The sequence below is a fragment of the Aspergillus tanneri genome, assembly GCF_003426965.1.
Source record: "Aspergillus tanneri strain NIH1004 chromosome Unknown AapTan_9_pilon_pilon_pilon, whole genome shotgun sequence".
In the NCBI taxonomy this organism is placed as follows: Eukaryota; Fungi; Ascomycota; class Eurotiomycetes; order Eurotiales; family Aspergillaceae; genus Aspergillus; species Aspergillus tanneri.
The window spans coordinates 968,440-995,688 of NW_022984636.1; the positions used below are offsets into that span (position 1 = coordinate 968,440).

The 27,249-nt window shown below is 45.6% G+C and overlaps 10 protein-coding genes across 10 annotated transcripts; 5 read left to right on the top strand and 5 right to left on the bottom strand.

Annotated features, from left to right (window-relative positions):
• Positions 1 to 500: 500 nt before the first annotated feature.
• On the top strand, positions 501 to 816 carry ATNIH1004_011812 (uncharacterized protein; the record flags this gene model as incomplete). Its single annotated transcript, XM_033576374.1, has 2 exons — positions 501 to 631; positions 678 to 816. The coding sequence occupies 2 exons, from the start codon at positions 501 to 503 to the stop codon at positions 814 to 816; spliced, it is 270 nt and encodes an 89-aa protein (XP_033421038.1).
• Positions 817 to 2,389: 1,573 nt separating this feature from the next.
• ATNIH1004_011813 (uncharacterized protein) lies at positions 2,390 to 2,979 on the bottom strand (the record flags this gene model as incomplete). The annotated part of the gene is made up of 3 exons (XM_033576375.1): positions 2,390 to 2,395; positions 2,460 to 2,554; positions 2,604 to 2,979. The coding sequence occupies 3 exons, from the start codon at positions 2,977 to 2,979 to the stop codon at positions 2,390 to 2,392; spliced, it is 477 nt and encodes a 158-aa protein (XP_033421039.1).
• A 3,988-nt stretch (positions 2,980 to 6,967) lies between these two features.
• ATNIH1004_011814 (uncharacterized protein) lies at positions 6,968 to 7,547 on the bottom strand (the record flags this gene model as incomplete). The annotated part of the gene is made up of 2 exons (XM_033576376.1): positions 6,968 to 7,489; positions 7,545 to 7,547. 2 exons carry the CDS (start codon positions 7,545 to 7,547, stop codon positions 6,968 to 6,970), a joined length of 525 nt encoding a protein of 174 aa, XP_033421040.1.
• An 847-nt stretch (positions 7,548 to 8,394) lies between these two features.
• ATNIH1004_011815 (uncharacterized protein) lies at positions 8,395 to 9,920 on the top strand (the record flags this gene model as incomplete). Its single annotated transcript, XM_033576377.1, has 3 exons — positions 8,395 to 8,756; positions 8,805 to 8,878; positions 9,682 to 9,920. 3 exons carry the CDS (start codon positions 8,395 to 8,397, stop codon positions 9,918 to 9,920), a joined length of 675 nt encoding a protein of 224 aa, XP_033421041.1.
• Positions 9,921 to 10,129: 209 nt separating this feature from the next.
• Positions 10,130 to 12,372, top strand: ATNIH1004_011816 (uncharacterized protein; the record flags this gene model as incomplete). The annotated part of the gene is made up of 3 exons (XM_033576378.1): positions 10,130 to 10,387; positions 10,455 to 11,016; positions 11,627 to 12,372. 3 exons carry the CDS (start codon positions 10,130 to 10,132, stop codon positions 12,370 to 12,372), a joined length of 1,566 nt encoding a protein of 521 aa, XP_033421042.1.
• A 352-nt stretch (positions 12,373 to 12,724) lies between these two features.
• On the top strand, positions 12,725 to 13,845 carry ATNIH1004_011817 (uncharacterized protein; the record flags this gene model as incomplete). Its single annotated transcript, XM_033576379.1, has 4 exons — positions 12,725 to 12,977; positions 13,025 to 13,179; positions 13,361 to 13,421; positions 13,706 to 13,845. The coding sequence occupies 4 exons, from the start codon at positions 12,725 to 12,727 to the stop codon at positions 13,843 to 13,845; spliced, it is 609 nt and encodes a 202-aa protein (XP_033421043.1).
• A 1,322-nt stretch (positions 13,846 to 15,167) lies between these two features.
• PTC1_3 (Protein phosphatase 2C 1) lies at positions 15,168 to 19,008 on the bottom strand (the record flags this gene model as incomplete). The annotated part of the gene is made up of 6 exons (XM_033576380.1): positions 15,168 to 15,471; positions 16,424 to 16,674; positions 16,728 to 16,807; positions 18,194 to 18,519; positions 18,573 to 18,630; positions 18,684 to 19,008. 6 exons carry the CDS (start codon positions 19,006 to 19,008, stop codon positions 15,168 to 15,170), a joined length of 1,344 nt encoding a protein of 447 aa, XP_033421044.1.
• A 3,410-nt stretch (positions 19,009 to 22,418) lies between these two features.
• On the bottom strand, positions 22,419 to 24,469 carry ATNIH1004_011819 (uncharacterized protein; the record flags this gene model as incomplete). Its single annotated transcript, XM_033576381.1, has 6 exons — positions 22,419 to 22,501; positions 22,551 to 22,867; positions 22,918 to 23,164; positions 23,456 to 24,065; positions 24,133 to 24,189; positions 24,464 to 24,469. 6 exons carry the CDS (start codon positions 24,467 to 24,469, stop codon positions 22,419 to 22,421), a joined length of 1,320 nt encoding a protein of 439 aa, XP_033421045.1.
• A 946-nt stretch (positions 24,470 to 25,415) lies between these two features.
• ATNIH1004_011820 (uncharacterized protein) lies at positions 25,416 to 26,201 on the bottom strand (the record flags this gene model as incomplete). Its single annotated transcript, XM_033576382.1, has 1 exon — positions 25,416 to 26,201. One exon carries the CDS (start codon positions 26,199 to 26,201, stop codon positions 25,416 to 25,418), a length of 786 nt encoding a protein of 261 aa, XP_033421046.1.
• A 418-nt stretch (positions 26,202 to 26,619) lies between these two features.
• Positions 26,620 to 27,137, top strand: ATNIH1004_011821 (uncharacterized protein; the record flags this gene model as incomplete). Its single annotated transcript, XM_033576383.1, has 2 exons — positions 26,620 to 26,739; positions 26,787 to 27,137. The coding sequence occupies 2 exons, from the start codon at positions 26,620 to 26,622 to the stop codon at positions 27,135 to 27,137; spliced, it is 471 nt and encodes a 156-aa protein (XP_033421047.1).
• Between the last annotated feature and the right edge of the window lie 112 nt (positions 27,138 to 27,249).

Sequence of the window (27,249 nt, forward strand, 5' to 3'; positions counted from 1 at the left end):
ATAACTAGGTCACGGCATATTAATTCAAAACCACGGTTAGGTTATCTCACAAGTCACATGGGTAACACCTCAGCCTAACCGAGACCGCAATCTCGGAAATGATCGGTTTAAAGCTCATGCAAGGTTTATACCCTCCGTCAAGCTCTGGGTTTGGAAAGCCTGAGCTGATGTGATGAAATGTGACCAGTCGCTTAGTCCGGAAAAATCAAGTTATTACGCTACAAACACGAACCACCCTTGCTAGCCAGTACCATAAAAAGCACTTGGAAAACAATCTTTGGCTTTGCGAACCCTACAATTGGTCCAGGACGCGCTCAACCTCGAAGTCCAAAGCGCCAGATAAGGAGCAATGGCAGAACGAACGCTATGTATATAAGGAAGCTGAAAGAAGTGAATTCCCAGGGCTCTCTAAAGAACACAAGTTGATCAATCTCTCTAAGGCTGTTAAATACAATAATTTATTGAAAATAATCAAAAATTTTGAAGACTGCTACTTTACGATGCCCCTCCAGAAGATTTCCTATTCCAAAGGCCATCAGAAAACCGATTCTGCGGACGCAGCGGTGACTACACATTCTCAGAAACTGGAACATCGAGGAGTGTATGAGGCGCATATTCGATCGGCCCCTACGTAAGACATTCGCCGTTCTTGTTTACTTCGGCTGATAATAAAATAGTGGAAGCTGGCATGGCAACGACAACGACCCACAAGAGCACCTAACTGTGGATTTTAAAAAGGAAGATGGGAGCCATATCACGACCCACCATGTTTACAGACCCGAAGAACCAGCGGCGGAGAATAAGGACCAAAAGTAATGAGGCCTCTGGAAGTCCCAGATCAGGTGTCAAATGGTTAACCAGTGATGGACTGTCGGATGTGTGAACCTTCTAGCACATTTTCGCTCCCCCTTTATCAATGGCTGCGAAGCAATGTCAGTCTTGGTAGATAAACAATGAATTTATAGGTGTTTACTATTAATTCCAACTTGCTTGGATTCTCTTCCCATTATGCCAGATTATCAAAGGTCTTATAGAAAAAAGTTCAAAACAGTGCTGCTAAAATTCTTGACTAGATAGAACACCTTTCTAGTTCAACTAACGTATTTATTATTATTATCAGTCCTTATGTAGAAGAACGTTGGAGATAGAAGTATACTTGGATGTTTCATCTGTGCAGACGCTGTATCATCTTAGTCAGGTTATAGGCCGGGCGACATCGTTCTATGACCTGTGTACAAGATCTTATGGGAGACGGTTATGACGACGGATAGGATGGCTGACTAAGATGGGCCGCGCCGGCCAGGTAGCGTGGCTTGGCACAATTTCAACAGATGTGCATGACTTGAGGTAGATGGAGAAATAATAAACCCCGTTCCGTCTTTCTTATTTTCCCCACTTCATGCCCCTCCAAATTTAGAACCTGACCATGCTTTTTTTTTTTTTTTTTTTATCTTGGGCATTCTTAAAGGTTCTGATACTGCAATGCAAAATCAACACCTTATAATTCGATGGGCTGTATGCAGTGATACCTAATAAACTTGTCCACTTCTTTCCCTGCCATCTACGAAGACTGGACCGCTCTTGCCTGATCGGATGACAGCCCAGTCATACCTAATCCTTCGCCGACCAGGACAGGATTTTTCCAGAAACTCTGCCTAGCTATCCTATGTTTTGGTCCCATTAGATGGGACATAAATGCGAATTGTATAGCAAGATAATCCTGGCACATACAAATACTCTCAGGAGAGCAAGGCAGATTTTTACAGTCACGACAGTGTTCTTGATGATATCTATACCTTCAAACCATTTCCACTGATTTACGGCATACCTCCCTCTGAGCCTGTAAGTCAAAGTTAGTTCTTTCTTTTCTTTTCGGTAAAGTGAACTATTTGCTGAGACGCAAACTTTCCCGGGTGGTTTTTAAGCTAATGGATCATTTTAGCTATGACTGACGAGATACAAAAACACAAATTTGGTTCCATTCCGCGGGACAGCCTTCTGGGGACGATAAACCAGAATGTATGTATTTCTAATGTTGAAGGACACCAGATACGGCTAACTATTTTATAGCTGAAACTTGACAGTTGCGAAAGCATAGAGTGGACTACCCTTCCGAAAGCGACTCGAATAAAACCCCCCCCGAGATCTGTCGCTGTTATTGTCGACGTCACAAAAAGCCAGGGCGCCATTCACATCACAAATGATAGCGGAGCGTACATAGACATGGTTGGAACTGAATTTGCTGGGCATTTGGTGGTCGTCCCCTGGGACAGTACCTGGTGTCTGAGGGGATCTGGATCAATCGAAGTAGGATATGTTATTGGTAAAGATAAAGCATGACGTTAGAATCATTCCACGATCCTTTCTCGATTTATTATTAAGGAATCCGTCAGCTCTTTAGATAGTGGGATTGTGACGAATGATGATTGATATCTATTGTAAGGATCGGTAAGTCGTACTATGCCAGTAATTTGGCCTGGCATTGCCGCGATTTTCTGCAAATCTTCCATGGAGAGCTCATAGACGTCACCGTGAACAGAAGTTAGAGATGTGTCTATCCTGTGTCAGACTCATTCCATGCAGTGAGAGATTAACTACAGTACCTTTATTTACTCCACTCGCAAGGTTTTCGAATACATCGATCTCTAATTCGTTCCACTTTTCGCTAAGCTTAGAAGGCAAGTACACTCGTTCCTCGTCCCTCATATTAGCAATGATAGAAGGCCCCAGGCCAGCTGCACAGAGAACGACTCCGGTGTCACCGAACTTCTTTCTTATGTTCCGCTGGGTCTCCAGATAAGTTATTTTTTGTTTGGCACCTTTTGCATTAACCGGAGGTCGTCCATTAGTGAGAAGCTGAAGAGCCTCGTCGACTCGCTTTTGTTCCGAATCTTTGAGATAGGTTCGGTGATGTGTCAGGTTGGAAAATTTGACGAGTCTAGTGACAGCCTCATCCGCAGTCAGACTGTGGTTAGGCATAATTATGACCTCTTCGTTCTTTGCTAAAATGGCGTAGTGATAAGATGATAAGCCAATTGGGCGGCACTCAGAATTCTAGACGCTTAAATTAAATCCATTCAAATATTGTTGAACGCAAAAGAAAAGAATCAAAAAAAGTTGGATCCAGTTGGAAATAGTTGGAAATAGTTGGAGTTAGTTGGATACTTATGAACTTAATTAGAACCCAACAGAAACTGATAGAACCGCTTGAAACGGCTATTGAGCACGTGACTAGCTAATTCCAGCAATCAGGACCAATGGCAATCGGTATTCTTCCTTGTACTTTCATTTAAATGGCTTTGTTTGTACCTTACGGGTCGTACTTGTAATTTATTGCCACTAAGCTCGAAATCTATAGACTAGATGCGCCTCGTAGTCGAGCATTTGACCTTGCTTTTGAAACCTTTTCATGATAACTTTATGGAGGAGATTCTGGGATGTCGAATCAGATTAGACGTGCATATGCTACGAGTCGCCGGTCTGGTGGAGAAAGCGGCAACCTCAGCTCAGCACCGGAATGGTTATAAATAATGCTCTAGGTATGCTATTTGCATTGGGCATGTATACCTCCCTCGCATTCGTCTTCTATCTGTGTCTTCTGCGTCCACTAAACCCTTCTCACGCTGGCAACTCTTACCTTACTTGCTTCTGAGCAGTAATGGATTGTTTCGCTAGAATAATTCCGCGTTGGAAGGACATGAAAAAAAAACTGGCATTAATTATAAGCAGTGTTCAAAAGGACAAGGTCAGTATCATACTTGCATCATAGATCGCTGGTCTAATAATGGCTTAGGCTATAGTCTTCATTGATGTGGAAAGAGGCGCTGACGATCTGGTGGTGACGATTCGCCGCGGTCTTTTCCCTGACTATCTCCTTTGGAGCGAGCTAAAGTCAATTGGACCGCAAGCAACAAGTGCAGTTGTCTCTGCAGGGTGGAGCTGCAGAGCATTGGACAAGATTGCGGAATCAATACCGAAGGGACGTTTCCTCGAGAAGGAATTGGATCAACTTCGAGAAGAGGCCAGGGACAAGCGTAAGCGGGTTTCTATCCGTAATCCCTCTGATCCAGTTAGCGTCTTTGAATGATGCTGGAGAGGAGCTTTGGAAGCCACAGCGTCTGGAATTAGCTGCATGGATTACACGTAGTCTCCTACTGTATATACCAGAGCTGCGCTAGTCAAGTGTACATCTTATTTTTGCCCCAAAAGGTGCATCTACATGGTGCACAAGCACTATGAAGTGACTCCCTCTCAAAGTTGGAGACAGTACGTTAACTTATCCATGAGTTGGAGGTTAAACGAGAAGATGACCTATTTACCTGGGCTAGTAGATTATTTATTCCTTTGAAACCCCGAAGAATGAAATAATGACCATTCACTCTTCTTCCTGGATAACATGGCTAGCGTGCAAAGACAGTATGACACTCTTAAAGAGATTATACGATAAGGCTCATTTGTCCCCAATGTCTTCAAGGCTTCCCCCGTTCAGATTCCTTATACCGCCACTTTCGAGACGAAAAGGATGAGGTCCATGCTGGCCTGAGTGTGGGAGACACTGACTTTAAAAAGTTCCTCTCCTGCTATCAAAAGGCTCTTAGGGCTTCAATCCCCGCTGAGGAGCTGCCATTTGGCTCTAAGCGCTTCGAGGTCCTGTTTATAGTCAAGCACTATGGACAAGATATTGAGAGTCAGTGTACATCTCCAGACACAACTAGTGACAGTGGTCCTTTGGCCGGTATGTCTTCACTGCTGTAATAAAAACAACAAAACTAATCCACTCTAAGACCCGATGCTTATATCCACCCAGTCAGCATGGCCGCATGAGCTTGATTTACTCTCTGATATAAACCCGGTCTCGATTCCATCCAATTACCTACCGTAAGGCGAAATAACCCACGCTGAGAGCAATATCATGAGCTGGAACAACTGGTCATTTGGCGGCCCTGATGATACCGCATTGAATGAGTGTTAGGCTAAGGATGACATCAAGAAACCAGTCAAGAGTACGGCGGTTATGAAAGGGCTTGTGCGGTATGCTATTCTCACGACTGATCATGCTGGACCAGTCTACTCGAACAGAAACGTAGACGGCTTTGTAAGGATCTTCGACTAACTAGTGATGGTATCCTAGTACTTAATGTGTATTGTAATATTATGTGCTAGGTAGCTGGAGTAACATATTTGGTCGAGCTTTGGATCTTGCTGCCTCCTAAAGATTTCGTTAGTACTGCATCCACAGCCAAGAAACTGCTCTGTTGGGAGAGACAGAAGCGGCCCTGATCTTCCCGCAGCAACCACGTATTGTTTCAAGTGGGGTAAGATGGACTACGTACCGCGTCTTGTGACTAACAGGACAATCTGAAGAGTCGAACTTTTCATAACTCCAACCTGCTGGTATTCCTCCTGTGTTCTAAATGTAAAATGCCTAAGACCGAGAGGCAGTTTAATACTCTGAAGAAGACACCGATCAGATTTCTTTGTCCGAAATGTCTTCGTGGTTTTGCTCGCTCGGATACATTGTATAACCATTTTTGAACGGAGAAAGACGAAACCCACAACGGTCTCGGTATGAGAAAATCCGATTTCAAACCATTTCTTTACTGCTATCAGATGCCCCTCGGGGCTTCAATCCCCGCTCACGACTTGCCGCTAGCCAATAAATGCTTTGATGTTCAGTATGTACAGTACTCGAACACTATGGCGAAGATTTGGACAAGCCCCATAGCAACAACCCATCCACCACAGATCATAGTCAATTGCAGACTGTTAAGATTCATTTTATCTGAGGTATCAAACAGATTAAATTGAAAACTTCTAAGGTCGATTGCACCTGTCTACCAAATTTGTTTGCCTGAACAATTATGCTCTCCCCCATCGCCTGAATTATGCCGCCCCGGTTCATTTCGACCGCCAGCCGCGTAGCCACAAAAATGTCGACAGTGAATGCAGAGATATGGCTTGTAGTTTGCTACCCAGCAGCCAGTTACTAAGGGCTGGAGCAACTGCTCACATTGTCTGCAAGTCCTAGATGATAAGGAAGTGGAAGCTAAAATACTCATTTTTATTCCCCAGATAAACAACTGGTTCGATGGGACGCTTTCTCTGCCAAGGAGAATGAGATAGGACCGGATTGCACGGGCGTTGTTACCCCAAAAACTGAGATTGATGTGCACCTTATTCCCGTCCGGGACCTACTATACAAAGGCATAAGGCTGTGGTGGCTTGACTGTTGATGAAATTCCACTGACTGTATTAACTAGATGGGAACACTCACCCTCCTCCGCACGTATAAACCAACCTTGACTCCCCTGAACATCTCTCAGGCTGTCTACACTGCATTTCGTGTAGATGGACCTGGCTTGATCGGTCGTACGGACATCACCCTTGGCAAGTCTATTTGGGTCAATGGCCAGACCACCCTATCCGCCCGTCTCATTCCCTATCACCAGAGATAGTTGTTGGGCAGAACATTCAAGCTGAAAAGATAAGTCAGCCACCACTTTGTCCAACAATATAATGCCCATATTCAGAATTATTTTTCTATGTTCATATCTTATTATGTAGGAATGGATTGATGTATAGGGCCAAGGCAAGGAGAGCATTAATTATGAACCCTTCACACAGGGTGCGTTGCTGATGACCCCCCAACCACATCCCCCCCCTACCTATTGTTGAAGGGAGTAGAATACGGCACATATAGGCACTAAGATAGTCTTAAAAACTAACCATGAACGATTGTCGCACATATAGATACTTATTATTATTCTCTTCCTTTTGCCGACCTGCCATGGGTACATGCAAGGTAGCATCCAGCAAATAAAAATGAAATTGCAAGATCATCGAAAAGGAGATGAGATACTGTGCATTCACTTATGGAAAAGTACGGTTCAAGAATGTCAGGTTGCTTGACTTTTATTGTTGCAAAGTAATATACATACATATTGTAGTACATATTGCTCGCCATCTCCTACCGAGAAGATGCAAGAAAGTATAAGCCAGATCCATGCTCAAGAAAGCTCACAAGTTTCTTGAATTTGGCCTTAAAAGCCCCTAGCGTCAATTTCCGCTCTGAAAATGCATTGTATCGACTCCAAAGAATCTCACATAGTTGCTCGAGATTCCCTGTTGATCGCGAGAAAAACTCTAGGAGTTCTCGAGGAGGCAGGGCCGCCGTCGGAAAGTTGTGAACTGACGCATTAAAGTGCCAAGTAAGGAGAGAGAGCATAAGTAGCCCATCATAGTTAAGTTTTTCCAAGAAATCTTCAGCGTACTCGTGGAGAAGCTTGTCCTCCGACAGACGACAGACGTCAGCACTGCGGAATCTGCTTTCCCAAAGGGACTGGCAGATATCCAGAAGGGATTTGGCTTCGGGGCTCAGATTAAGCAGGAAGCTCTTACTCTTAAGAGCCAATATTCCCAGACCCCGTAACTGTAAACACTTTAGCGCCAACAGGGCTGGAAAGCGAATCATAGAATCATGCAGAATAACCTTGAACAGTAACATTTAGCAAGCATTATAACAATCTTATGGGCCTTTAACCAACCATGGTAAGCTACCGATTTAAAATCTGTTCAAAGTTCAGTCGTTGCTAGAGAAAAGAATATCAGAGGATAACTAAGCAAGGGGTAACTATGACATCAAAGTAGGGACCTGAAGGCTGCTTTATAGACAGAACACTTATCTTATGTCCTATAATAGGTCAGACAAGACACCTTCCTTCCCCCTAGTGTGGTTGACTATAGACTGATCCAAATTTCATTAGCTGTATCAAAAATATTCCCGTGCTATGTAGTGGTCATCCCATCATGCGCAGCTGCATCCTCCTTGGACCCATTTCCAACATATTCTGATGTATTGAAAATATATGTATTAAAATAACACCTAGGCCGTGTAAAAGCCCTGTGGGAAAGCGGGGAAGTTAGTCCCAACATCCCTTGTCTCTCCTGGTACCACATAGAAACAGTGAGATGCATGAATATTGGCAACCCAAAAGATAAGGAAAGGATGAATAGTCATGCTTTGTTCCCTGGCTAGATGCTCTTACCAGAAAGGATCCAATAAGGTTAAATATCCCAAGGCTAATCGGCCAAGTGACTACCGGTGTTACATACCCACCAGGCGTATTATTGGAGCTCGGCTGTAAAATGAATTCCGAAGGGGTATTTGCTTTTCTAATCAATTAAATTGGGGGAGTGGAACACGCCTGGGAACTTTGACTAACGCGCTGCTGTTAGTAGAGGGTTTTAGGCCGGTCTTTCGTGAAATATAAATTCTCACTATTTGCCCTGGTAGTTCCATACTGGTGAGCCATCTGAATTATTCTCACTGCTCTAGAGGTCCCTCAGAAAATCATAAGCTCTTTCTTGTTTCCTTAAACGTTTGTTTTCTTTACCATGTCTCATACATTGGACTTTGCTTCCCGTTGCAAGCCCGAACTCAAGATAGACTGCATCGAAGTTTATTGTGATCTATCCATGGAAGCTTTACGTACTTGGGATCTCGGAGTTGCGGACCCGTGGAAGTCGGTAGCTTGTCAGAACCACTGGACTCTCATCTTTCATTACGGTCGTCAGAAAGCCGCAGCGACTAAACATAGAGGATATAATCTGAAATGGGTTGACAACATCCTCGCCAAACGCTCTGTAGGTCTCGAGTTTAAGCCCCAACGTTTATGCCCAAGTATGAGAGACTTTGTATACATGGTGGGTGCACATGAATATCCGGACACACTAAACGATGACTGTTCTAGCTTCGTGTAAGTTTAACAATGTGAGAATAAGCACCTACTCCTAACCTAGCACAGATATAATTTCATTAGCAAGTATCAGAAAGAAGGGTATATTGACGGTCCCTTGGAGAATTTAAGAGAGTTACTGTGTAAGTATTAGAATACTGTAATAAACAGCGGAATACTTACGTTCACTGTCCTTTAGTTGCTTCTCCCGAACATGAACGATCTTTCTAGTTACAATACTTGTCAGATCTGATCTCCCAACCATCCTAGACCAAATATACATCTACTTATGACCTTATCTAAAGTAATGGTTCATTATAAGCAGCATCTAGATAGTAATAATATGTGTTGTAGTGACAAGCGTAAAGATCAGCAATTGGGCGATCCATTTTTAGAAGGATCATTTTGTTGGATTACGGTATGTAAGCTATGTAATTGATTGGATTGTTAAATAGTAATTTTTTGGCCAACCCAGTCACCTAGGTTGGCATGATCCACCAAGCCTGGAGTATTACCTGGATACGCCAAGCACATAAGTCTCACGCGGCAAGAGGTGCAAAATAAATAATCCTTCCCGTCAGTAGTGCGACCGGATCATATTTACTACATAGCCGTAGCACACCTACCCACACCGCTTTTCAGTGCTACGGCTAGGCCCCTATGCTCGTCTGTGATCTGCACATCACACCGTTGCGGGAGAGACACGCTCATAGGCCCACCATCTGTTCATTGCCGATCCCCGTTCAAGGCCTCGGCGCGACCAGTGGATATCCTCCCCGTTTAGTCGATGCCCCACTTAGTACAATTTCGCGTTTAGACGATAGAAATCTCCAGCACCGATTCTCTCTTATATGTAAAATCCCCCCGTAAGACGATAGTCGCAGTTAGTCCATGTTATTTTCCTGAAAGTAGGGCATCAAATAAACAGGGGTTGACTTGACTGTAGTGCAGCCACGGGTTCATCCTCAGCAACCCGAGAGTGATATCGAAGGATACACCAAGGAAAACGAACACGAGTGTGCACAGACCTATACCCCAGTCAACGCAGGAACAGAAGACTATGACTGGCGACCACAAGACATCAGTCACACTGTGGTGGAATCCTTTGCACGTCTCGACCTGGCGGGACACATCACGGCGATCAGCACGTTAGAAGGAATAGTGGCGCAGGCACAAAAGAGCTGAAAATAAGCCCTAGATGCCAATCAATGTCTAACTGGCAACATTCGGCCAAGAGCAACCCCACCTGGTGGAGACTGGACATGGCAATCGGGAGAATAGCCTGGTATCTTTGTCTGATATTTAATATCCGCTAACAGGAAGGGGAAGGATCAAGCTCTTACAGAGCATCGTCTTTTATCCCTAAGTGCCTCCAACCTATTCCTCTTCTCATCATGCCATCTGAAGGCTCCACGATTTATTCTCAAGGCTTTAACTTTGGAAGTTTCGTTCTGCATGGGGTGGACAACCGCACAGACCAATATACCTGCAGCGTTACTCTCTATGAGGTGCTCGCAGAAGCTCGGAACTGTCCAACTTTTAAACTTTTCCTCAATTACAACGCCCTCAACCCGGAAGATATCGGGTTTGGCAAGGGCTGGGCCTTTAACCTCTCTCGCTACCAGCATCGTCAGGGCCGAACAATCTCGCTGGTAACCGGCGAGCAGTATCGGGTCTATGACTCCGCGAGCTCCGTGTCACAGACCAAAAGCTCAAAAGCTTCCGCTTGAGAAGCAGGGCTCCAACTATCATGTCATCTACAAGTCCGGACAGCGCAAGATTTTGTCAAACGTCAACAATGTCTACAAGCGGTCTGTTCCTATTAAGATCTTTGCGGCCATCGGCCGATCGCTGAAGCTATCGTGGACGCCTGTACTGTCGGTTCCCCGGCTCACCAAAGTCAGCGATGGGTCGCAGGATTTACTCACCATCAAATGCGAGTCTGGCTCCTCCACAGTCACTTGCCACCCCGAAACTCCCGAGAGCGGTACTTTCGTTCTTACCCAGAAAGACAAGAGACTGTCTCATGTAAAGCTGCCTGGAGATGGCAAGTCTAGCACTGATGCTCAAGGCTGGAATTTTATTTATAAAAAGATTACAAATTTACATCTCCTCAGCCAAGTCACCAGCCCGACTGGCCTAGTTAAGATGATGACCTATAAGCCGACGGGCTTTGTCTTTCCAGAGGTGCCCCTCAGCCACACAGTATATCCTGGCAAAAACAGCCTCCAATCAAAACCTTCTACTCATATTCAGGGAATGACCATCATAACTTCTTGGGGTATGGCGGGGTGAACGACTGGAGTGACAGACGTAACAATATATACTACTCCTCCCCTGCCGATTACAAGTACACTTCGACCGTCCAAGTTAAAGGCGGTGCGACGACCAAATACCCATACAACAAGTTCCATCTAACTCTCAGCATCAAGCGGCAGCATTACACAAAGTGTGCAACAAAGGACGTCACCTACCACGCTGCTGACGGACGGAGGTTTGAAGACCAACCTGCACAGTATTAGCTGCCAAGCCTTGTGGAAACGACGTATGCTAACTTGGCCCTGGACGGAGCTTTTGCTTAAAAGATTTCGTACTCGTTCGACGAGTGGGAAACTCCAACAGAGACAAAATGCCGGATGGAATCACGTCTAGAAATTAGTACTTCCCTGCGACGGGAGAAGAAGGCGGTTGTCCTCCTAACCCACATGGTTTTGTACGATATCTGAAGACTGAAACCAAGGCTTCAATGGGTGGAGGTCCAATCAGGAGTAAAAGGGGTATAAATACGGGCGGCTTGCCTTCTATTTCGGCAGCAGCGAAATACGCCGATTATTTTGTTGTAGCAAAGGAGTAGCAGTCACTAGAGAATGGCAAGCATTTTATGAGCACAGAACACTCCTATGTGAACGATCCAGACTCTGTGGACCATGGCCATGTTCGGCAGCACATTAACAAGCTGAATGGGGAGTACCCAAGTATGCGGTTGTTTGAGTATGGCCATACCCAAGCCCATTGCCTGAAGACAAAGATCAAAATAATGAGCTTCGATGGCCTTGCTGTCCAAAGTGAGGTGGTCTGTAGCCAGTTCACCGGAGCAACTATGAGCCAGGCGGATCAACACAGGGTGCGAGTGGAATCCAAGCACGGTGCAATAGGTCGTGTTGTTAAGGTGAAGATTGGCACAGGCACACTGTATAAAGCAATGCGGAAACACGAATACACCCTTTCTAAGGACGGAAAGGGACTCGAGCTCACCCTGACAGATGCCCGAGGGTACAGGACGCGAATTATACACGATGCGATGGAGAGGAAGTTCCAGTATAATAAATCGGAAAACGGTGGTGCCGGAGACTTCCGTATAGTCCAGCAGCTCAATTATAATGCCCTAGGCCAGTGTACCGATATTAAGGACATTAACTGGATCACTTCCACCGGGACAGAACTCCGCACCAAGAGGATGATGGAATATGATTACTGGGGTCAAGTCTGCAAGACAATTAATCATGCTGGCGTTGCCACCATTTCATCCGTCGATCCAATCCTCCAGGCCAAGACAACCGGCATTGACGGCAAGAGTCTGACCAGGTCCACGACCAAGCATCCGGGCAGGTCATCCAGCTCGCTATTCTTAAGTTAGATGGTACTATATACGGCAATAAAGATTTTGAATTTAACTGCTGGGGCCGTCTAATCAATCAGACCGATACTTTGGGACAGACGACAGAGTACAAGGTAGACAGCTTCAATCGCGTTGTTGAGACTTCATGGCCCGGCGAGTCGTTGTCTATGCAGACCGAGTATGTGCCTCATAGCACATCGCCTATCACGGCTTCGGTGAAGTGCAAAAACCAAACAGAAGGCCTTCGAGACTATGATGGTCTAGATCGTCTTGCACACCAGAGTATTGGTAACGCAGTGGCACTCTTACTTATGCGCCAAATGCGCCATAGCCAAAGCCGATAATCATCTCTAAAGGGAACACGCATGATATGGACTACAAGGCCGCTCCACAGTTCTCCATGACGAGCATGAAGAGTTCCGGCTTTACTGACCCATTCCAGTATAACAATCAGACTGGGGCGGTCCTTCAGATGAGAAACAGCTACAGTACCGTCAGCCGCGAGATGCTAATCTCTGGAAAGCTCGCGTTAGAGAGGATCGAGATGCAGAATAGAGTTCAGCTTAATGCAAAGTCATCCTATTTATTGAATGGGAAGTTGCTCTCCTATGAGGATGGTCACGGTCAGAAGCATACGCTACGTTATGACAAATTTGGGAGACCGACTCAGCTGGTTCCGATCTGCAGTATGACAAAAACGGTTGCTTAACCCAGGATAAAGTCCGGAGAAGCCTGGAGTACGACACCAGGGGCCGTTTAAGGGCTGTGCACGACGCCGCTGGCAAGAAGCTGTGCAGCTACCAGTACGACGCCACTGGAAAGCTTGTATGTTAACAAGTCAATGGGAAGCCGGATACGCATCTCCACTATCGCGGAGTGCTTCTGGTAACCACCAACGGCACCGTCAAACGAGCTTCATCTCAGATAGGAGCACCTACTGGGGCCAGACGTGCAAGGATAGCAAGGGCAATACAGATGCCCAGCTTGGGCCTGTGATGTGAACCAGTCCGTCTTGGCCTCGGTGCAAGCAAAAACACCGCCCAAGTCTCCCAGCGGAAGTACACTCTGTACGGCTTCAGCACAGGAGGATCTCCAATTGGCCTCAATGGCCAGTGGCGCGATCCCATCACGGGGTGGTACCATCTCAGCAATGGTTACCGCGTGTACAATCCAGTCCTGAGGCGCTTCCATTCTCCAGATGGCTGGTGTCCCTTTAAGACAGGAGAGATCAACCCCTACGGGTAATTCCTCAGAGATCCCATCAACCGCTCCGATCCCTCAGGCCGATCCAGCAGCGTCAGTACCAGCTCCCTCGGGCGAATATTAACACTAGCTGGTGTCGGCATACTAGCCAGCATTGCGGCAGGCATCCTCACAGGTGGTGCCTCGCTGGCCATCGAGGTCGGTGTCGCCATCGCTGTGGGCGCGGCTTCAGATGCCGCGGCTGGCATTACCTATGATGCTTTATCGGAACGAGAGTTCCCGACATGAAGTAGCCTCGCTTCCGATGCCGTCTGGGGAGGTGTCGGTGCAGAGGCGGGAGTCCTCGCCGCACGAGCATTGGCAAAGGGCGTCCAGACCCTCGGCAAGGTGGCGGGCAAGCTTTCGAGTGCCTCCAATGACTCTGTAGATATGGCACTCGCCCTGCAAGTCTTGGGAGTCATGAATGAGGAGACCCCGTTGATATATTTCGAGCGGATAGAAGGTAACCCCCCTGCCTGGCGGGGAATCCTTACCCATGGGGCAGAGGGTAAGCTAATGGGCCAGAACACTGGGATTTATGCCGAAGCTCTATTCATGGAGCCTGATAGATTTATTAAGGGCATGAGAGTAGTGGCTCCGCATTTATTGAATCCGGCGCAGCCGTACGGAAGACTCTTTCTCTTTGCCTGTAACAGCGCAAACGGAAGTCCGGCGAGCACTGCACAGACTCTTGCAAATATCCTACAAAAGCAGGTCGTGGGCTATAGTGGAGAACTGAAGGCCTCTTTATCTGCCAGGCTGGGGGGAATACAGTCGTCGAGCGCGTTGGAGAACAAGGGAGGCATCTCCTCTGTATTCCCGAATACAGAGCCATCAGGGTTCCATATTTTTAACCCACGCAGCCGGTGCCGATTCCTGCTGTCCAGGCACTTCTGAATATCCGAAGCTTATATTCTCGATGAGGAGATTGAGAGAAGAATCTGTCTGCTCATTCCAGTCAATGATAGGTTAATTGGACCACGACATATACATCATGCGCTACGACTTGCCTGAGTTGTATATTCGCTTTATCTTGTAATCGCCTTCGGGGAGGACAGGAAGAATAGATATAGGTTTTTGAGCTGCGCTGATAAACTGGGCTTGCCAAACCTTCACTACTTGATTTTATGTTTGGCAATACAACGTATAATGTTGTTTACCCACTGGAATGGCAACCATGATCTACGAATTCTTTTATACCCAGTGTCATATTTTGCTTTTGTCGATTTCGATCATGTATCATATAGCTCTTGGTAGTGCCATAGTTCCATAGCTATTTTGAATCTAGGCCGCGCGCTAATCATTGGGCTCGTTTCTTCTACCTTTTCTTTGTTCCCTCTTCATCTTTCTCAAATCCCTTTAGCCTGCTTATGCTGAGTTTTCTTAGCTCCATTTTTCTTGCTGGAGTTGGTTCCCTAGGACCATCAGCTCTGTATATCCACTAAACGAAGGGGTTGTAAGGTCTTTTTCTTTATTGCATCCATCTGAATCGGCCTATGAAATCTCATGCCTGCTTTTGTTATAAGACACGGAAAGATGACCGAGGTGTGGGTATTGATTCTCCGGCTGAGTTATTGAATGACCCTTGAGAGACATTCAGGGCCGGGTCCATCTTCCCCAGTCTGTAGTGGGCTTCCTTCCGGGACCCGCAGGCTGGTGCTGATAGAAGGGGTTTCCTGCGTGCCGTTCAGGGTAAGGGAGTTTTTCGCGTTGATAAAGAAACTCGCCGCTTTAGTGAGAGTACTTCTCCTGCGCTTCTTCTCGCCAGTCGGACCCTGATCTTCGTTAAGCCGACGGCTGAAGAATCCAGCTCCAGACGGAGAGAATTTCTTCTCACGACTCGGGCTAATGTCTTCGGAGGAGACGGCTAGGGTGCTAATGTCAATGCCGGTTTCCGGAAGTGAGTTCTATCTTATCCTTGGGTAGGCTCGAGAAGCCACTGAACATTCTGTTCAGCAACCCATCCTGCGAAGAGAAGCTGCGTCATTTATTTCCTGCCAGCTTGATTGTGTTCCTTCAACGGGATTGTCAAACAAGACGGGATCGGAGATGGCGGGCAGAAGGCGCCGATGTCAAGCCGGGGTTGGAAGTACAGAGGCAACACTCTCTATTCTGCCTCTTCTCAAGGCCACAAAGAGGTCGTGCAGCTGCCGCTAGAGAAAGGCGCCGATATCAACGAGCGGGATAGGGGGTACGACGACAACGCTCTCCCTGCTGCCTCCTCACAAGGCAACAAGGAGGTCGTCCAGCCACCACTAGAGAAAGGCGCCGGTGTCAACACACAGGGCGGGCTATTCGGCAACGCTCTCCATGCTACCTCTTCAAAAGGCGGGTTCCGGAGTCAATAGCAGGGTCCTGACATAGTATTCTGTGATGAATACAGAAATCAGCCTATCATTACATCACTTATATTTTCTAAATTCTGTTCAAAGGAGGGCCTGGGAGGCGTGGTATATTTATAACTTTAATATATATATGTCGCATAGTTGGAAGGGACTCATAATGTTGGACACCTTTAATATTACTAATTAGCCGGCTTATTTGATGCTGCAGGTGATGACGGATGAATGTCAAGATTAAGGGGAGGAAGAGGAGCAACCACCGTCTTCATTCGGACGCAGCTGTAATGAATTACCGGAAATTCAGAGGATACTTAACTATGGGGCGTTGTCCTTCCGCCGTTGGCACGTCTACAAAGGGATGCTGGAACTCCGGTAATACCTGGCCTGAACAGCATAGGGCGTACCGCTGATGCATGAGTTGCAGCATTAATTGTTGCCGAACATGCCGTATGTCATGGGGATGTCACGGGTACATTGTGGGCAACAATTGAGATCCCTTCCGCATGGCAGCTGGTGTCATAGGCATCTTTTCTGGAGGGTAGAGCTGGTTCACCAGCATAGATGAGTGAGGGTAATAGGGTTGCTGGGCGAGGAGATACCGGCCATTCGCTATGGAAGTATTAATAATCGGAGTCTGGCACAAATGCTCGGATGTTGCATCTTCCGGTTGTCGAGTCTCCGTGCCCGGGGATGCGAGCGATGTTGATGTTTGGTCAGGGTGGTTTTGCGACAAAAGCTACGTGACCGTGTTAGCAACGCCAGGTCTCCATGCGTACATTCCAATCTCACCTTAGTTTGCATGTAGGTTCCTGGCAGACGTATAGCCGCTTCCCAGTGTGAACTCTTCGATGGCGGGCTAGACTTGACGCCTGGAGAGATTTATCAGCAATTGCAGGGATCGAACACAATGACGGAGTCACAAACGTCAGAGAATGCCTTTCGACAACCTTCGTGTTCACAGATGTGAGGCTTTTCCCCAGTGTGGGTTCGGATGTGGACAGTCAATGCGCTGCTTTGAATAAAGCTCTTGCTACAGTCCTTGACTGGGCAGTGATGTGGTCTTTCATTAATGTGTATTCGATAGTGTCTGCAGAGGTCCGATTTGCGGTTGAAAGTCTGTTCGGATATTATTAGACAGACTACTTTCAAATGAATGTAGAGCAAAGTACCTTGCCACAGTACTCCCATGGATAGTTATGATCGCGTCTATTACGCGGTTCCATGTGGTGCCTAGTAATTCTGATGGCAACGCTAGCTGAAAATTAAGGATGTTGATCATTCCTGGGACAATTTTTGGATTTGGAGAATTGATTCGAACCTCTTTGGCTCCGCAAGCAACAAGCCTTGCTAGTTCGAGGGAAAGTGTACAGATGAAGTGACTTCGCACTATACAGATATAAATAATACGTGCATTGAGTGAAAATTATCAGGGACAGATGACTACAAACCAGGTAAACGTACATTTACCTGGTGCACGAAGTACATATGCGAAGGGATATGTTTTGCTCGTTGACATCCCTGCATTCCAATGGCTTGATTTGTCCAGTGGGGCACGATAAGAACGGGTGAACCGTACGTGGTAATGCTGTGCAACAGCAAAATTTCCTTCATCAATATTTGGAAGCATAAAGGGTTGATGCCGGGCAGAATTTTCGGCAAGTCTTCTACACGGCGCTGTGTATGGTCTGGCCTGTGAGATCCATCTTAGCCATTGCATTTTCGCAGGCCTTGACATTTCGGGATAGCATGTTTATCTTGCCAGACATAGTAATTTTAGAAATATGACAACGGAAAAATCAAATAAAATTGGCCAATGAGCGTACAAGCTCGAAGATAAGAAATAAATTAAACAGACTCCTAGATTAATACTTAACACAAGCCTCTTCTGTACCCCATCCTGCCTATCTTGTCGTTTGGCGCACCGCCTCAATTAACTCCAGTGGCCTGTTTACGTGTTGGCTTCACACCATTCTCCGCTGCGTCATTGGTCAAGCGCCAGCATGCCGCCTTTTTCCAGTTGACGATTTTTCTGGAGCCTGTTCGAATGCCTAGAAGGCCTGTTAAGTATTATCCTATAAAAAACATGTCGGGGAGACCGAGCAAGTGTATATAGCTTGGGAAACGTACAGGATTTAAGGAAAGAGTCTGGCAGATCGTATTTTTGAATGACCCAGCCTTGCATTTTGTGGTATTTTGCTCGAACCAGGCATATATGTCCCTAAGTTTTAGTTTGCAGTCTGGTGCGGCCAGCATACATTGCCGAAGAAGCTCTGCATATGTACCGTGAACACGATTCTTGTCTTCGGGTTCTATTTTTCCAGGGCCCTTTCTCCATAGAGTACCGGAGCCGGAAGGCCTGCCTCTCCGCCGTTTTTCAATTCCGCCTGTGGGCTTTTTAGGCCGTAAGGTGGATGCCGGAGAAAGCTTCGTGTGTTGGACTGCGGCAACTGCGTCGATACTATAAGAACAAGATTTTTCAGTGTTAGTTCCACCAGCATCCTTGCACTGTCGGGAGCCCGAAAACCAGCCTGGCTGCGGCTGACGGTTCCCCGTTCCTAACATCCAGGCGTCTAGGATTTTTCTATCACTCGATATTCTGTTCCACCAAATGCATTCCGGTTGTTGCATACAGACAACTTCAGATCCTGAAATGGAAGCTGAAGCAGGGCGGACTTCAGGGCTGTGATATAATCTGCTTACAACTCAGCCAAGTTGCAGTCCACTCGCAGCCTGGCAATGACTTACCATTGCTTGATAACTCAGCCTGCCCGTTAATCTTTTCCAACAGAGTATTGTCCAGTGTTATTTTATCTGAAAACTTGGTAGCAATATGTTGTGTAAGCTTGTGCCAAGTGTTTTCTGGAAGAAGAGAAACCAATAATTGACGATAAAACTGCAAGTGATGTGTATCTCCGAGTAGCGGACCCAATGGTTGGAAAGGCTGCGGTGCTCCTGGGCTATGTGCTTTAGAGGCTTGTGCCTCGCTCTTATTACTTTGAGACAACCACAATGACCACATCTCTTTATCACGAGCTTTCACTATCTGAGCGGCTCGTTGTGCAGGGGTCATGAGGAGGGTTAGTTAACAGCAATCCTAGTTGGTATGGTTTACTTACAAATATGCCATAGTCGCAATTTTCTCTGCAACAAATACACCATTGCTCTCCAATACACCATTGCTCTCCAATACACCATTGCTCTCCAATAATCCATTCATAGTTGACTTGTGCGCCAGGAAAGACGGCTGAACTCAATCTCTTGCAACAATTATGGCACACAAAATATGGGATAGAGATTATCTGTTCACTAAGCATATTTTGAGAGAAATTTGAAGTTTCAGGCTCCTCGATACTAGAAGGTCCGCTGATATGAGGCTGGTATCCTGTTGCACCTAAGGTCTATTTAGCCCTATATGTGCAAGAGAATTAAAAATTTACCCACCCATCCACTCATCATCCAGCATATTCAGACAATCCATTCTCGGTGTAGAATGAATTATTTCCCTTGTTATCCAACCGGACTGTGTGGACATGAAAGATAATTGTTCATCATCCGAGTTTATTGAAGCTTGGCAGCTATGGCAATTGTGGCCCTTGGCGTCCTTCCAGTGAAATCTGGTAAAGATTGTTTGATTTTTTGTGCAAGGAATCAACTTGCCGAAAACTTTTGGGGTAGGGAGAAAGGAAAGATGTATTTTCCATGGGGTGATGGCCTTGTCCCTTTATATACCAATGCGGTGGCCCACTTCTTTGGCTACTTACAAGGGTCAGCGGAAATAGAACATTACCCTAGTGGGTAGCAACTGGCCTATGGCAAGCCATCTATTGCAGTTGTATGTGATGCATTTAAAATTACATTTCTGCTTACAACTACTAGTGATATTTTTGTCGTGACGGATTACCAGCCTAGATATTATATCCCAGTAGTCTGATATCCCTTTAAGTATAAATGTACAAGCTACTGTTTTGCTCCAAAATAAATACAGAAGTGATACTATTAATACAGCAGTTACTTTAACATCAACTAAAGTCACCTCAGTTGTTTGTAGCTGGCTTTAGTCCTGATGTAACTCGGATATTAAACGGCTCTTAGCAAATTATCCAACGCATACTGGAGTGATAGGTACTTACACTTGCAGGAAGCCATTAACTCCTTTCCTAAGAGCCTGACGTGCTGTCGCGCAATCTAGTAAACTGTCTAAGCAGCGCTTCTGGAGTTCATTGTCGAAGAGCTCCAAGCTATATGATTCAAATCCATCGGCCCAGTTCTTGAATATCGCTCTTGCAAGAGGATTGGGACATGTTGGGTCGAGAGGTATGTTGTAGACATGGTCAACCACATTAATAAAGCCATGGCGTCCAAACTCTCTGGAATATAAGAGAGGTAGGTCTAAAAGCGCCCGCTTCTCTGATAGGCATCATGCATGTTGTGGTAGAAATGATGGAGGCCCGTTTTCTTGCCGGATTCTTGCAACCAAATCATGGTATCCCAAATCTCAACCACTCCTACAGGCACACAGCACCTACAATGAGAGTTAGACATATAAAAGTGATAGACATTGTGAGGACTACCGGTAGGCTCCATCCATAAGGCATGTTAAGAGTTGGCAGTCACCACCCAGCGCGCAATGTGGATGATATCTATATTATGAAAGGGAGTGTGCCAGTCCTGCTTAGTAAGGTCATCAATTAAGAACTGGCAGTTGACTGGAACCCTGTTTCAGATTAATTACTCTGGCTAAATAATTTAATACAATCCATACCACTCCTCTTGCATATGAACCAGATCAATCCCATAAACCTAATTAGTCACTCTCATTTCTTGGAAAGGAATCACTTGGGCTTACAAGCGAATGCGGGTTCCTATCAGCTAAAGGGTTTGAAAATTAGCAACTTCATATTGAGAAAACGTCATGGGAAATAAGTACCGAATTCAATAGCCCAGTGGCCAATACCAGTTCTAAGATCAAGCACAGCTCGAGGTGGACTAGCAGGAGTCGGAGACAGCCTGCTCTGAAAGAGCTTGCAAAACAGGAGAAATTGCTCAGCTGTTCATTTGGTTAATAAGCCTTAAGAAATTAAAGTGCACTGACCTTGCCGTTCTTTCTCTATCTTAATATAACCAGGTTAACAACATCCTGGAAAGTGAAGGAATACATACCTCGTCAGCGGGCCAGGGATACTGGTCTTTGCTCGTTGCCGGATAATGCCGTCCGTATTTGTAGATTGTTTCGTATATTGAGCTGACCAGTTCTATCCTAGATCTGCAAAAATCAGAATGGGACCAAACACAGAGCCATGATAGCGAACATATACCCATCATAAAATCCCTCGTCAGATTCATTGGCTTCAAGTGGCTCTGTATCCATTCTTCTAGCAATGACAATTTGGGTGATTTTTACGGATTTAAAGGGTGAACATAGCTAATGACATGAGCTAAACTTGGTATGGGCTTCTCCGCCCCTTTATAAGCTCCCCGCCTGGTACTTATTACCTAACCCCTCCTTACCTTTAATAAAGACTAATACCTCCGAACGAAGCTAATTATTTTTTTTTTTTTTTTTTTTTTTTTTTCTTCTCTCTTTTAAAGCAAGAGCTAAAAAAGATAGAGAGTTTCATTTTTTTTAAAAAAAAAAATAGCATGGTAACTGACACTAAAATAATCCAGTCTTCCTATCTTCGTAAAAAAAAAAGTACAGCCAGTCTAGGATGGATTCACCTGCTACAGTAAAGGTTAGCAGCAAGTCGCAAAATAAGTAGGGGAAACTACCTGCAGGCATCTTGCTCAAGCATTTGGTGTTCATGCTCCAGCTCTTCAATCCGCTTCTTCATTTCACGAGCATCTTGCACGATTTTTGTGAGGTTTTCGGACATCATTAGAGAGGTCAGCAACAGTCACTTTGTTAATTCTTCACTAAATATAGCTCACATACCATTACCCCGTATCCGCATTCTCTCTTACAAAGGGCGCAGAGACGCTTCGCTGGCACGGAAGCGTACTTTTCGCCTCCATTTAAATAAACTCTTAATATGAATTTATGGCAATCCCCACACAAGATACCCTCCTCGGTGGGCTGATAGGAATTGGAGTCCATGTTGACAAATTTCTGCCCTTAAGGAGTTCAGCTCGTAGGGCCACAAGTACTGGGAATAATAGATTAAAGGTAGACATATTCTTATAGCGAGGAAGGTAGGGATAAATACGAAAACCCTAATGTAGTAGGTCGTATTTTTTTAATCTCTTGTGGATGCTCGAGCAAATGCTTGGTTGCCTACATAATACGTGTTCTAGACGTGGCAGACAGCCTACACAAAAGGGAAGAGCACGATGCAGGCCAGTCAGTCTCACGAATCAAATTATTACTTCAATATGATCAGTAACTATCATGGGGTAAAAGTTATATTGACAAGTGGATATACCGGTAGACCCAAACACAGCCAATAATGGGATTTCTGGGCTTGTGGCGGCGCTCCCCAGTATTCAAGTACAGCGAATAGGATCCGAGGCTGGAGTTGTGTGCGAACCCTCTAACTCCAAAGCCTGAAAACTAATCTTGAGGGATCCTACAAATCATCAGGATAAGCGAAAGAGATGGTGGATCAGTACACTGACCGATGTGATAGTTGTACCATGCTTGGTATCCATGACGCCCAACAAGCAGAGGGGACAGGCGCGCAGCCAATCTTAGAATCATCGAACTACCTTTTAATAACTGTATGGCTTTGGCTTCTTCGTCCCGTGGCAAGTGCTGGAGTTTCGGGAATACCGGGAGCAGACACAAGGAGATTCCCGGAACTCCAACACCCTCCTCAATACGGAGAAGGATCTGACCAGACCGTAATGCCTCTCTAACAAATGTAGAGGCCTCTAGCCCTTGGTTGCGCAGAAATTTGCTAACCATGCCGTAGGTCTTTGGGATGACCATACCCCTATCCAACGGTCTATTGTTGGGCCATTGCTCCCTTCCAATGCCAAAGACCTTGAACCCAGTAGTCGATAAAAACTCCTATCCCAGGGGTCTTCTCCACTCATGAACAGAGCAGCTAATCGGATGTCTTGGTCTGGTTTGGGATCGATCCTCAAGACTAACTGGGTGTGGTCCTTTTCAAAATATTTTGAGACGTTATTCAATTGGCGCAGCATGCAATCAAAGATATCCTTTGCCTGGATGATACGCTGGGGCTTCCTTCCCGCCATGGCAGATAGAATGTCCAGCAGCCTGCAAGCTGAAAGAGTCCATTGGAGATCACGGAATCTCGGGGTGAGGGAAGGGACACGCTTTACCAATTTGGGTTAGTTTGCATACACCCTCTACATCCACTTTTCAACCACCAGTGGATGTAAATGGATAGATCGAGGTTACCAATACGGGCTTATCTTACACAAAGAAAGAAATCGTGCTCAAGCCATGAGATCCAGTTATAACTAGTCAAACTTTCATAAACGGAAATGCATAAGGCAATTGGATGTAGGCCCCATTGGGTGGGAAGAAAATCCCACCCAAATCATCTTCATACCACCGTTCGGCGACGGTTGAACAAAGGTCGCCCCTTCAACTGGAAGGACCCAGTATTGCTCGACCACAATCCGGTGAATATATCGCTCAGGCTGGCGGTAAAATTGCTCGAGACTCTGATGATGAGAGCCAGTACAAATCGCAAACAACCCGTTATCCCAGTCGGCATTTCCTGTTAGCGGAATAAAGAAGGAAATCGCATCACGGGTGTGAATGGGGTGTGCTGTCATGAAGTCAAGTAGCGACTTCTGGTCAGACTCGGGAACCGCGACGCACTCCACTATACTGGGCCCCTGCATTATAAGCTCCTCGACTTTTTTCCCGAATCGGGTTTCGAGGTGACGCCTGACCTTTTCAACTTTAGCTAGATCCCGAGAATTCTGGGTGGAGCGTACCTCTAGGTCCGACGTCAGAAACTCCGCACCCGGCAACTTACAGTAATGGAAGGATGGCGCGGTTATTTTTTCGAACTTTTCACAGTCTTGTTCCATTTCCATAACTCCCGTTGGGTTACTGAGGGGGAACCGGGTATAACCATCCCGCTCCATTTCCTCGTGTGCGGATTTACGGACAAAATCCTCGATAATATTGATTTCGGCAGTGTTCTCCATCTAGTTAACTAACCCACAAGCAATATGACTAAGATAGGGAAGAAAGTAAATCCGATCTTGAACGTACACACAGTTCCACGACAAAATCAGCACCTTTATGTACACCGTCAACGTACCAGGTTACCTGATAGATCAAAACCAATTACTCTATAAATACTGCTAAATTTTTTTCCAATTCAGGGAGCTATATACACCAGGTCACCGCCTAGCCGGGGTGTTATGGGCTGGGCAGTTCTTTTGTTTGCAAGGTTGAGAAAATGCTTGTCTCTTCTTTTCACTCCCAGTGCATAGATATTTGAAACATGGAAGCGTGCCATTGGCTTTACAACCGCACCCGTATTCGTAGGTATATTTATAACACATTCTAAACGAGGAGACAAGTCAAACAAGTATCTTACCAGCATATGGGTATACTCACCTTCGGATTTCAAAGATATTAATTTAGGCATTAAGAACCCCCAAAGCTGAAAGACAAATATTAGAGGAATGAAGGCTGGGGCTTTGCGTAAGTAAAGGAAAAGTAGAATATTATAAATATTTATGCTATATTTATAAATACACAAAATTAATTTCAGTCTCATGGGTGTCAAGTAAATATCTATTGTGTTCAAGGTCCCATCCGGCCTCGCTTTTGTTGTCGTCCTAAGCACTGACTATGTAAGGGCATCTTCTGTGCCTGTTTCATGCATTAGTGTGCTTTCAAATGGACGCGGAAGCAAACTCGTACTCTTGTGCAGTATGGTCCAGTCTGGTAACAAGTAACAATATGTACTAATACAATGTGATCAGTTATTTTGGCAGAGCGCACAGCTTAGCGCAGAGGTCTGTGTGGAAGTCCCATCATCCACTATCATAGCTAGTGAGAATAACTCGAAAGGTATACCCTGTACGGTAATCCGTGGAGAGAAGAATCTGTAGTACCGTCAATAGTAAGAAGCCAGAACACATCCTAATGGCGATCCAGATGAATTAAATTTTACCTGCCCGTATAATAATAAGGCAATCATTTATTGCATGGTACAAGAACAACAGTAGCTTGCCATCCCCACCCTTGTAGAAATCCACTAATGCATACTTTGGCAACAGTGTTGCCAAAGTATGCATTAGTGATGCAAAAAATGCAAAAAAAAAAAAGCTAGTCATGTGGGTCACAGCGAGCCGCTTGTTATCAAAATACGTCATCTTACAGAGGAGTTTCATCGAGAACAAGAAACCCGAAATAAAATAACAGGGTGTGTAAATACACAATCCGTCACCCATGGTGATCAAATTCCCAGAGCAGTTTGATGTGATTGGGATCCCGCCTTTCAGATCGATGGCATTGGCTGCTCGCTCACCATGAAAAAGCTCCTACTGGAGATACCAGCTTTGGTCATCAGCCGCAAGCATACCAAGATACCATAATCCAAGTACAGCGGTTAACTTCGGCTCAGATGTTGTCCCATGCACCGTTAATGGAATTGAAGCTGAAAGTTCTAAATTTCCGTTTCGATCAAGCCGCCGGATAGCTACAAACTCGCGATCTGTGAGAATAAAGCTGAAGCGTGTATGGTGCTGTTTCATGTAGAAATTGACCTGAGATAGTGCCTGTTTGAATTCTGTTCGAGTCCTTGGGTTGTCACTAGTTTTCATTTCGAGTGACCACTTGTATGATGGTTTGATGTCTCCAGGAACGCGATTTGGTCTGATATCTGCAGAGAGACTCGGGTCAAAATAGGCGATATCGGGTATGTAGCAGTCAATTATTTGGGCCATTGTTCCAACATCGTAATTTAACACCGTAAGGCCAGAGAGCTGTTGCGTGGATCTCATATATGTAAAACCGCACCGAAGAGAGCGTATGATCCGGTTCGTTAGATAAGCATCGAGCCGGGATCGAACGGCTGCCTCAGAATTAATTGCCCTGGAGGGAGAAGGTGGTACTGGTTCGTTTGGAATCAGTGCAGCCTGTAAGGTTGCTCCAAACCGCTGCTGGATCGTAGAGAGACTGAATGTTGACCAGTGGCCCACATTAGCAATATCGGAAGCCCTATAACGGTCGTTTCGAGTGTTCTGTTTCGACTGTTCTTGGTCGATGATGGGTATGGGTTGAAAGCCATGTTGGAGGTATTCCATAAGGCTCACTTGGTTTGCCATGATATTTGCAGTAAAATTTTTGTTGTTTTAAAACCAACAAATAACAGAGATTGAACGTGAGTAAAATGAAAGAAGAGTCGAATGTGGTCTTCAATACATTTTATATCTAACATCGCGCAGACCGCACGTTTTAATGTAGAATCTGGCTGGCTGATTGTGGTAGGGATAGCGTGCTTGGGGGCATCCATGTACCAGAATAAAAAATGGACCGACTAACACTTCGGTCCAAGAAAAAGTACTCGCCTTGATTTTGACAAGATTTGTAAATCATCACGTTGGTCAAAGTACTTCTTGCCTGAGGCACGAAACTTGAGAAAGCGGTGAGCTTAATTTAAATATTGGCTGCACATCAGCCAAGGGATCACGTCTCCTTGCTTAGTCTGGTCCATCCAGCTGTTCAATTAATACGAAAACAGCCATGTCTGATAATATCGAAGTCAACCCATCAGATGTTGTGTTCTTGCAAACACTAGGGGAGTCAAAATACTCCGTGATTTTTAAGGTGGCTATCCGCGATGAGGTAAAGGTGATGAAAGTGGTTAGTAGTCTGCTATTCGCTTCCTGAATCTTACTGAGCACGTTCAGTATCATGATAGACGCCCATCTGAACACGATTCCCCGGGCTGCGAAGTGAATCCCTTTGTTTGTGAATCTTCGGCGTATCGACGGCTAAAGGAAAAGGGTTTATGCAAAAGGGGCGTCGTTCCTGACTTTTATGGGACAATTGTGAAAATACAACCAAATCTTTGGCCAAGCCTTCACATGTTTTCTGCCGATGTACTGCTTCCGAATGCCATTCTGTTGGAATATATTCCGAATATGCGTCAAATGGATTTATCTATATTTTCAGAGCATCGTCTGAACGAGCTCAACCGCATTCTTCATGATATTCACCGAGCGGGGTTCTTCATGGTGATCCCGATCCCAGGAATATGATGGTTTGCCCTGGTCGTTGCGGAAAACAAGATAGAGTGCTTTGGATTGATTTCGACTCCGCCCAGCTTCTTTCGGAACATAATCTCTCACCGCAACAAAAACGCAGCTCCAG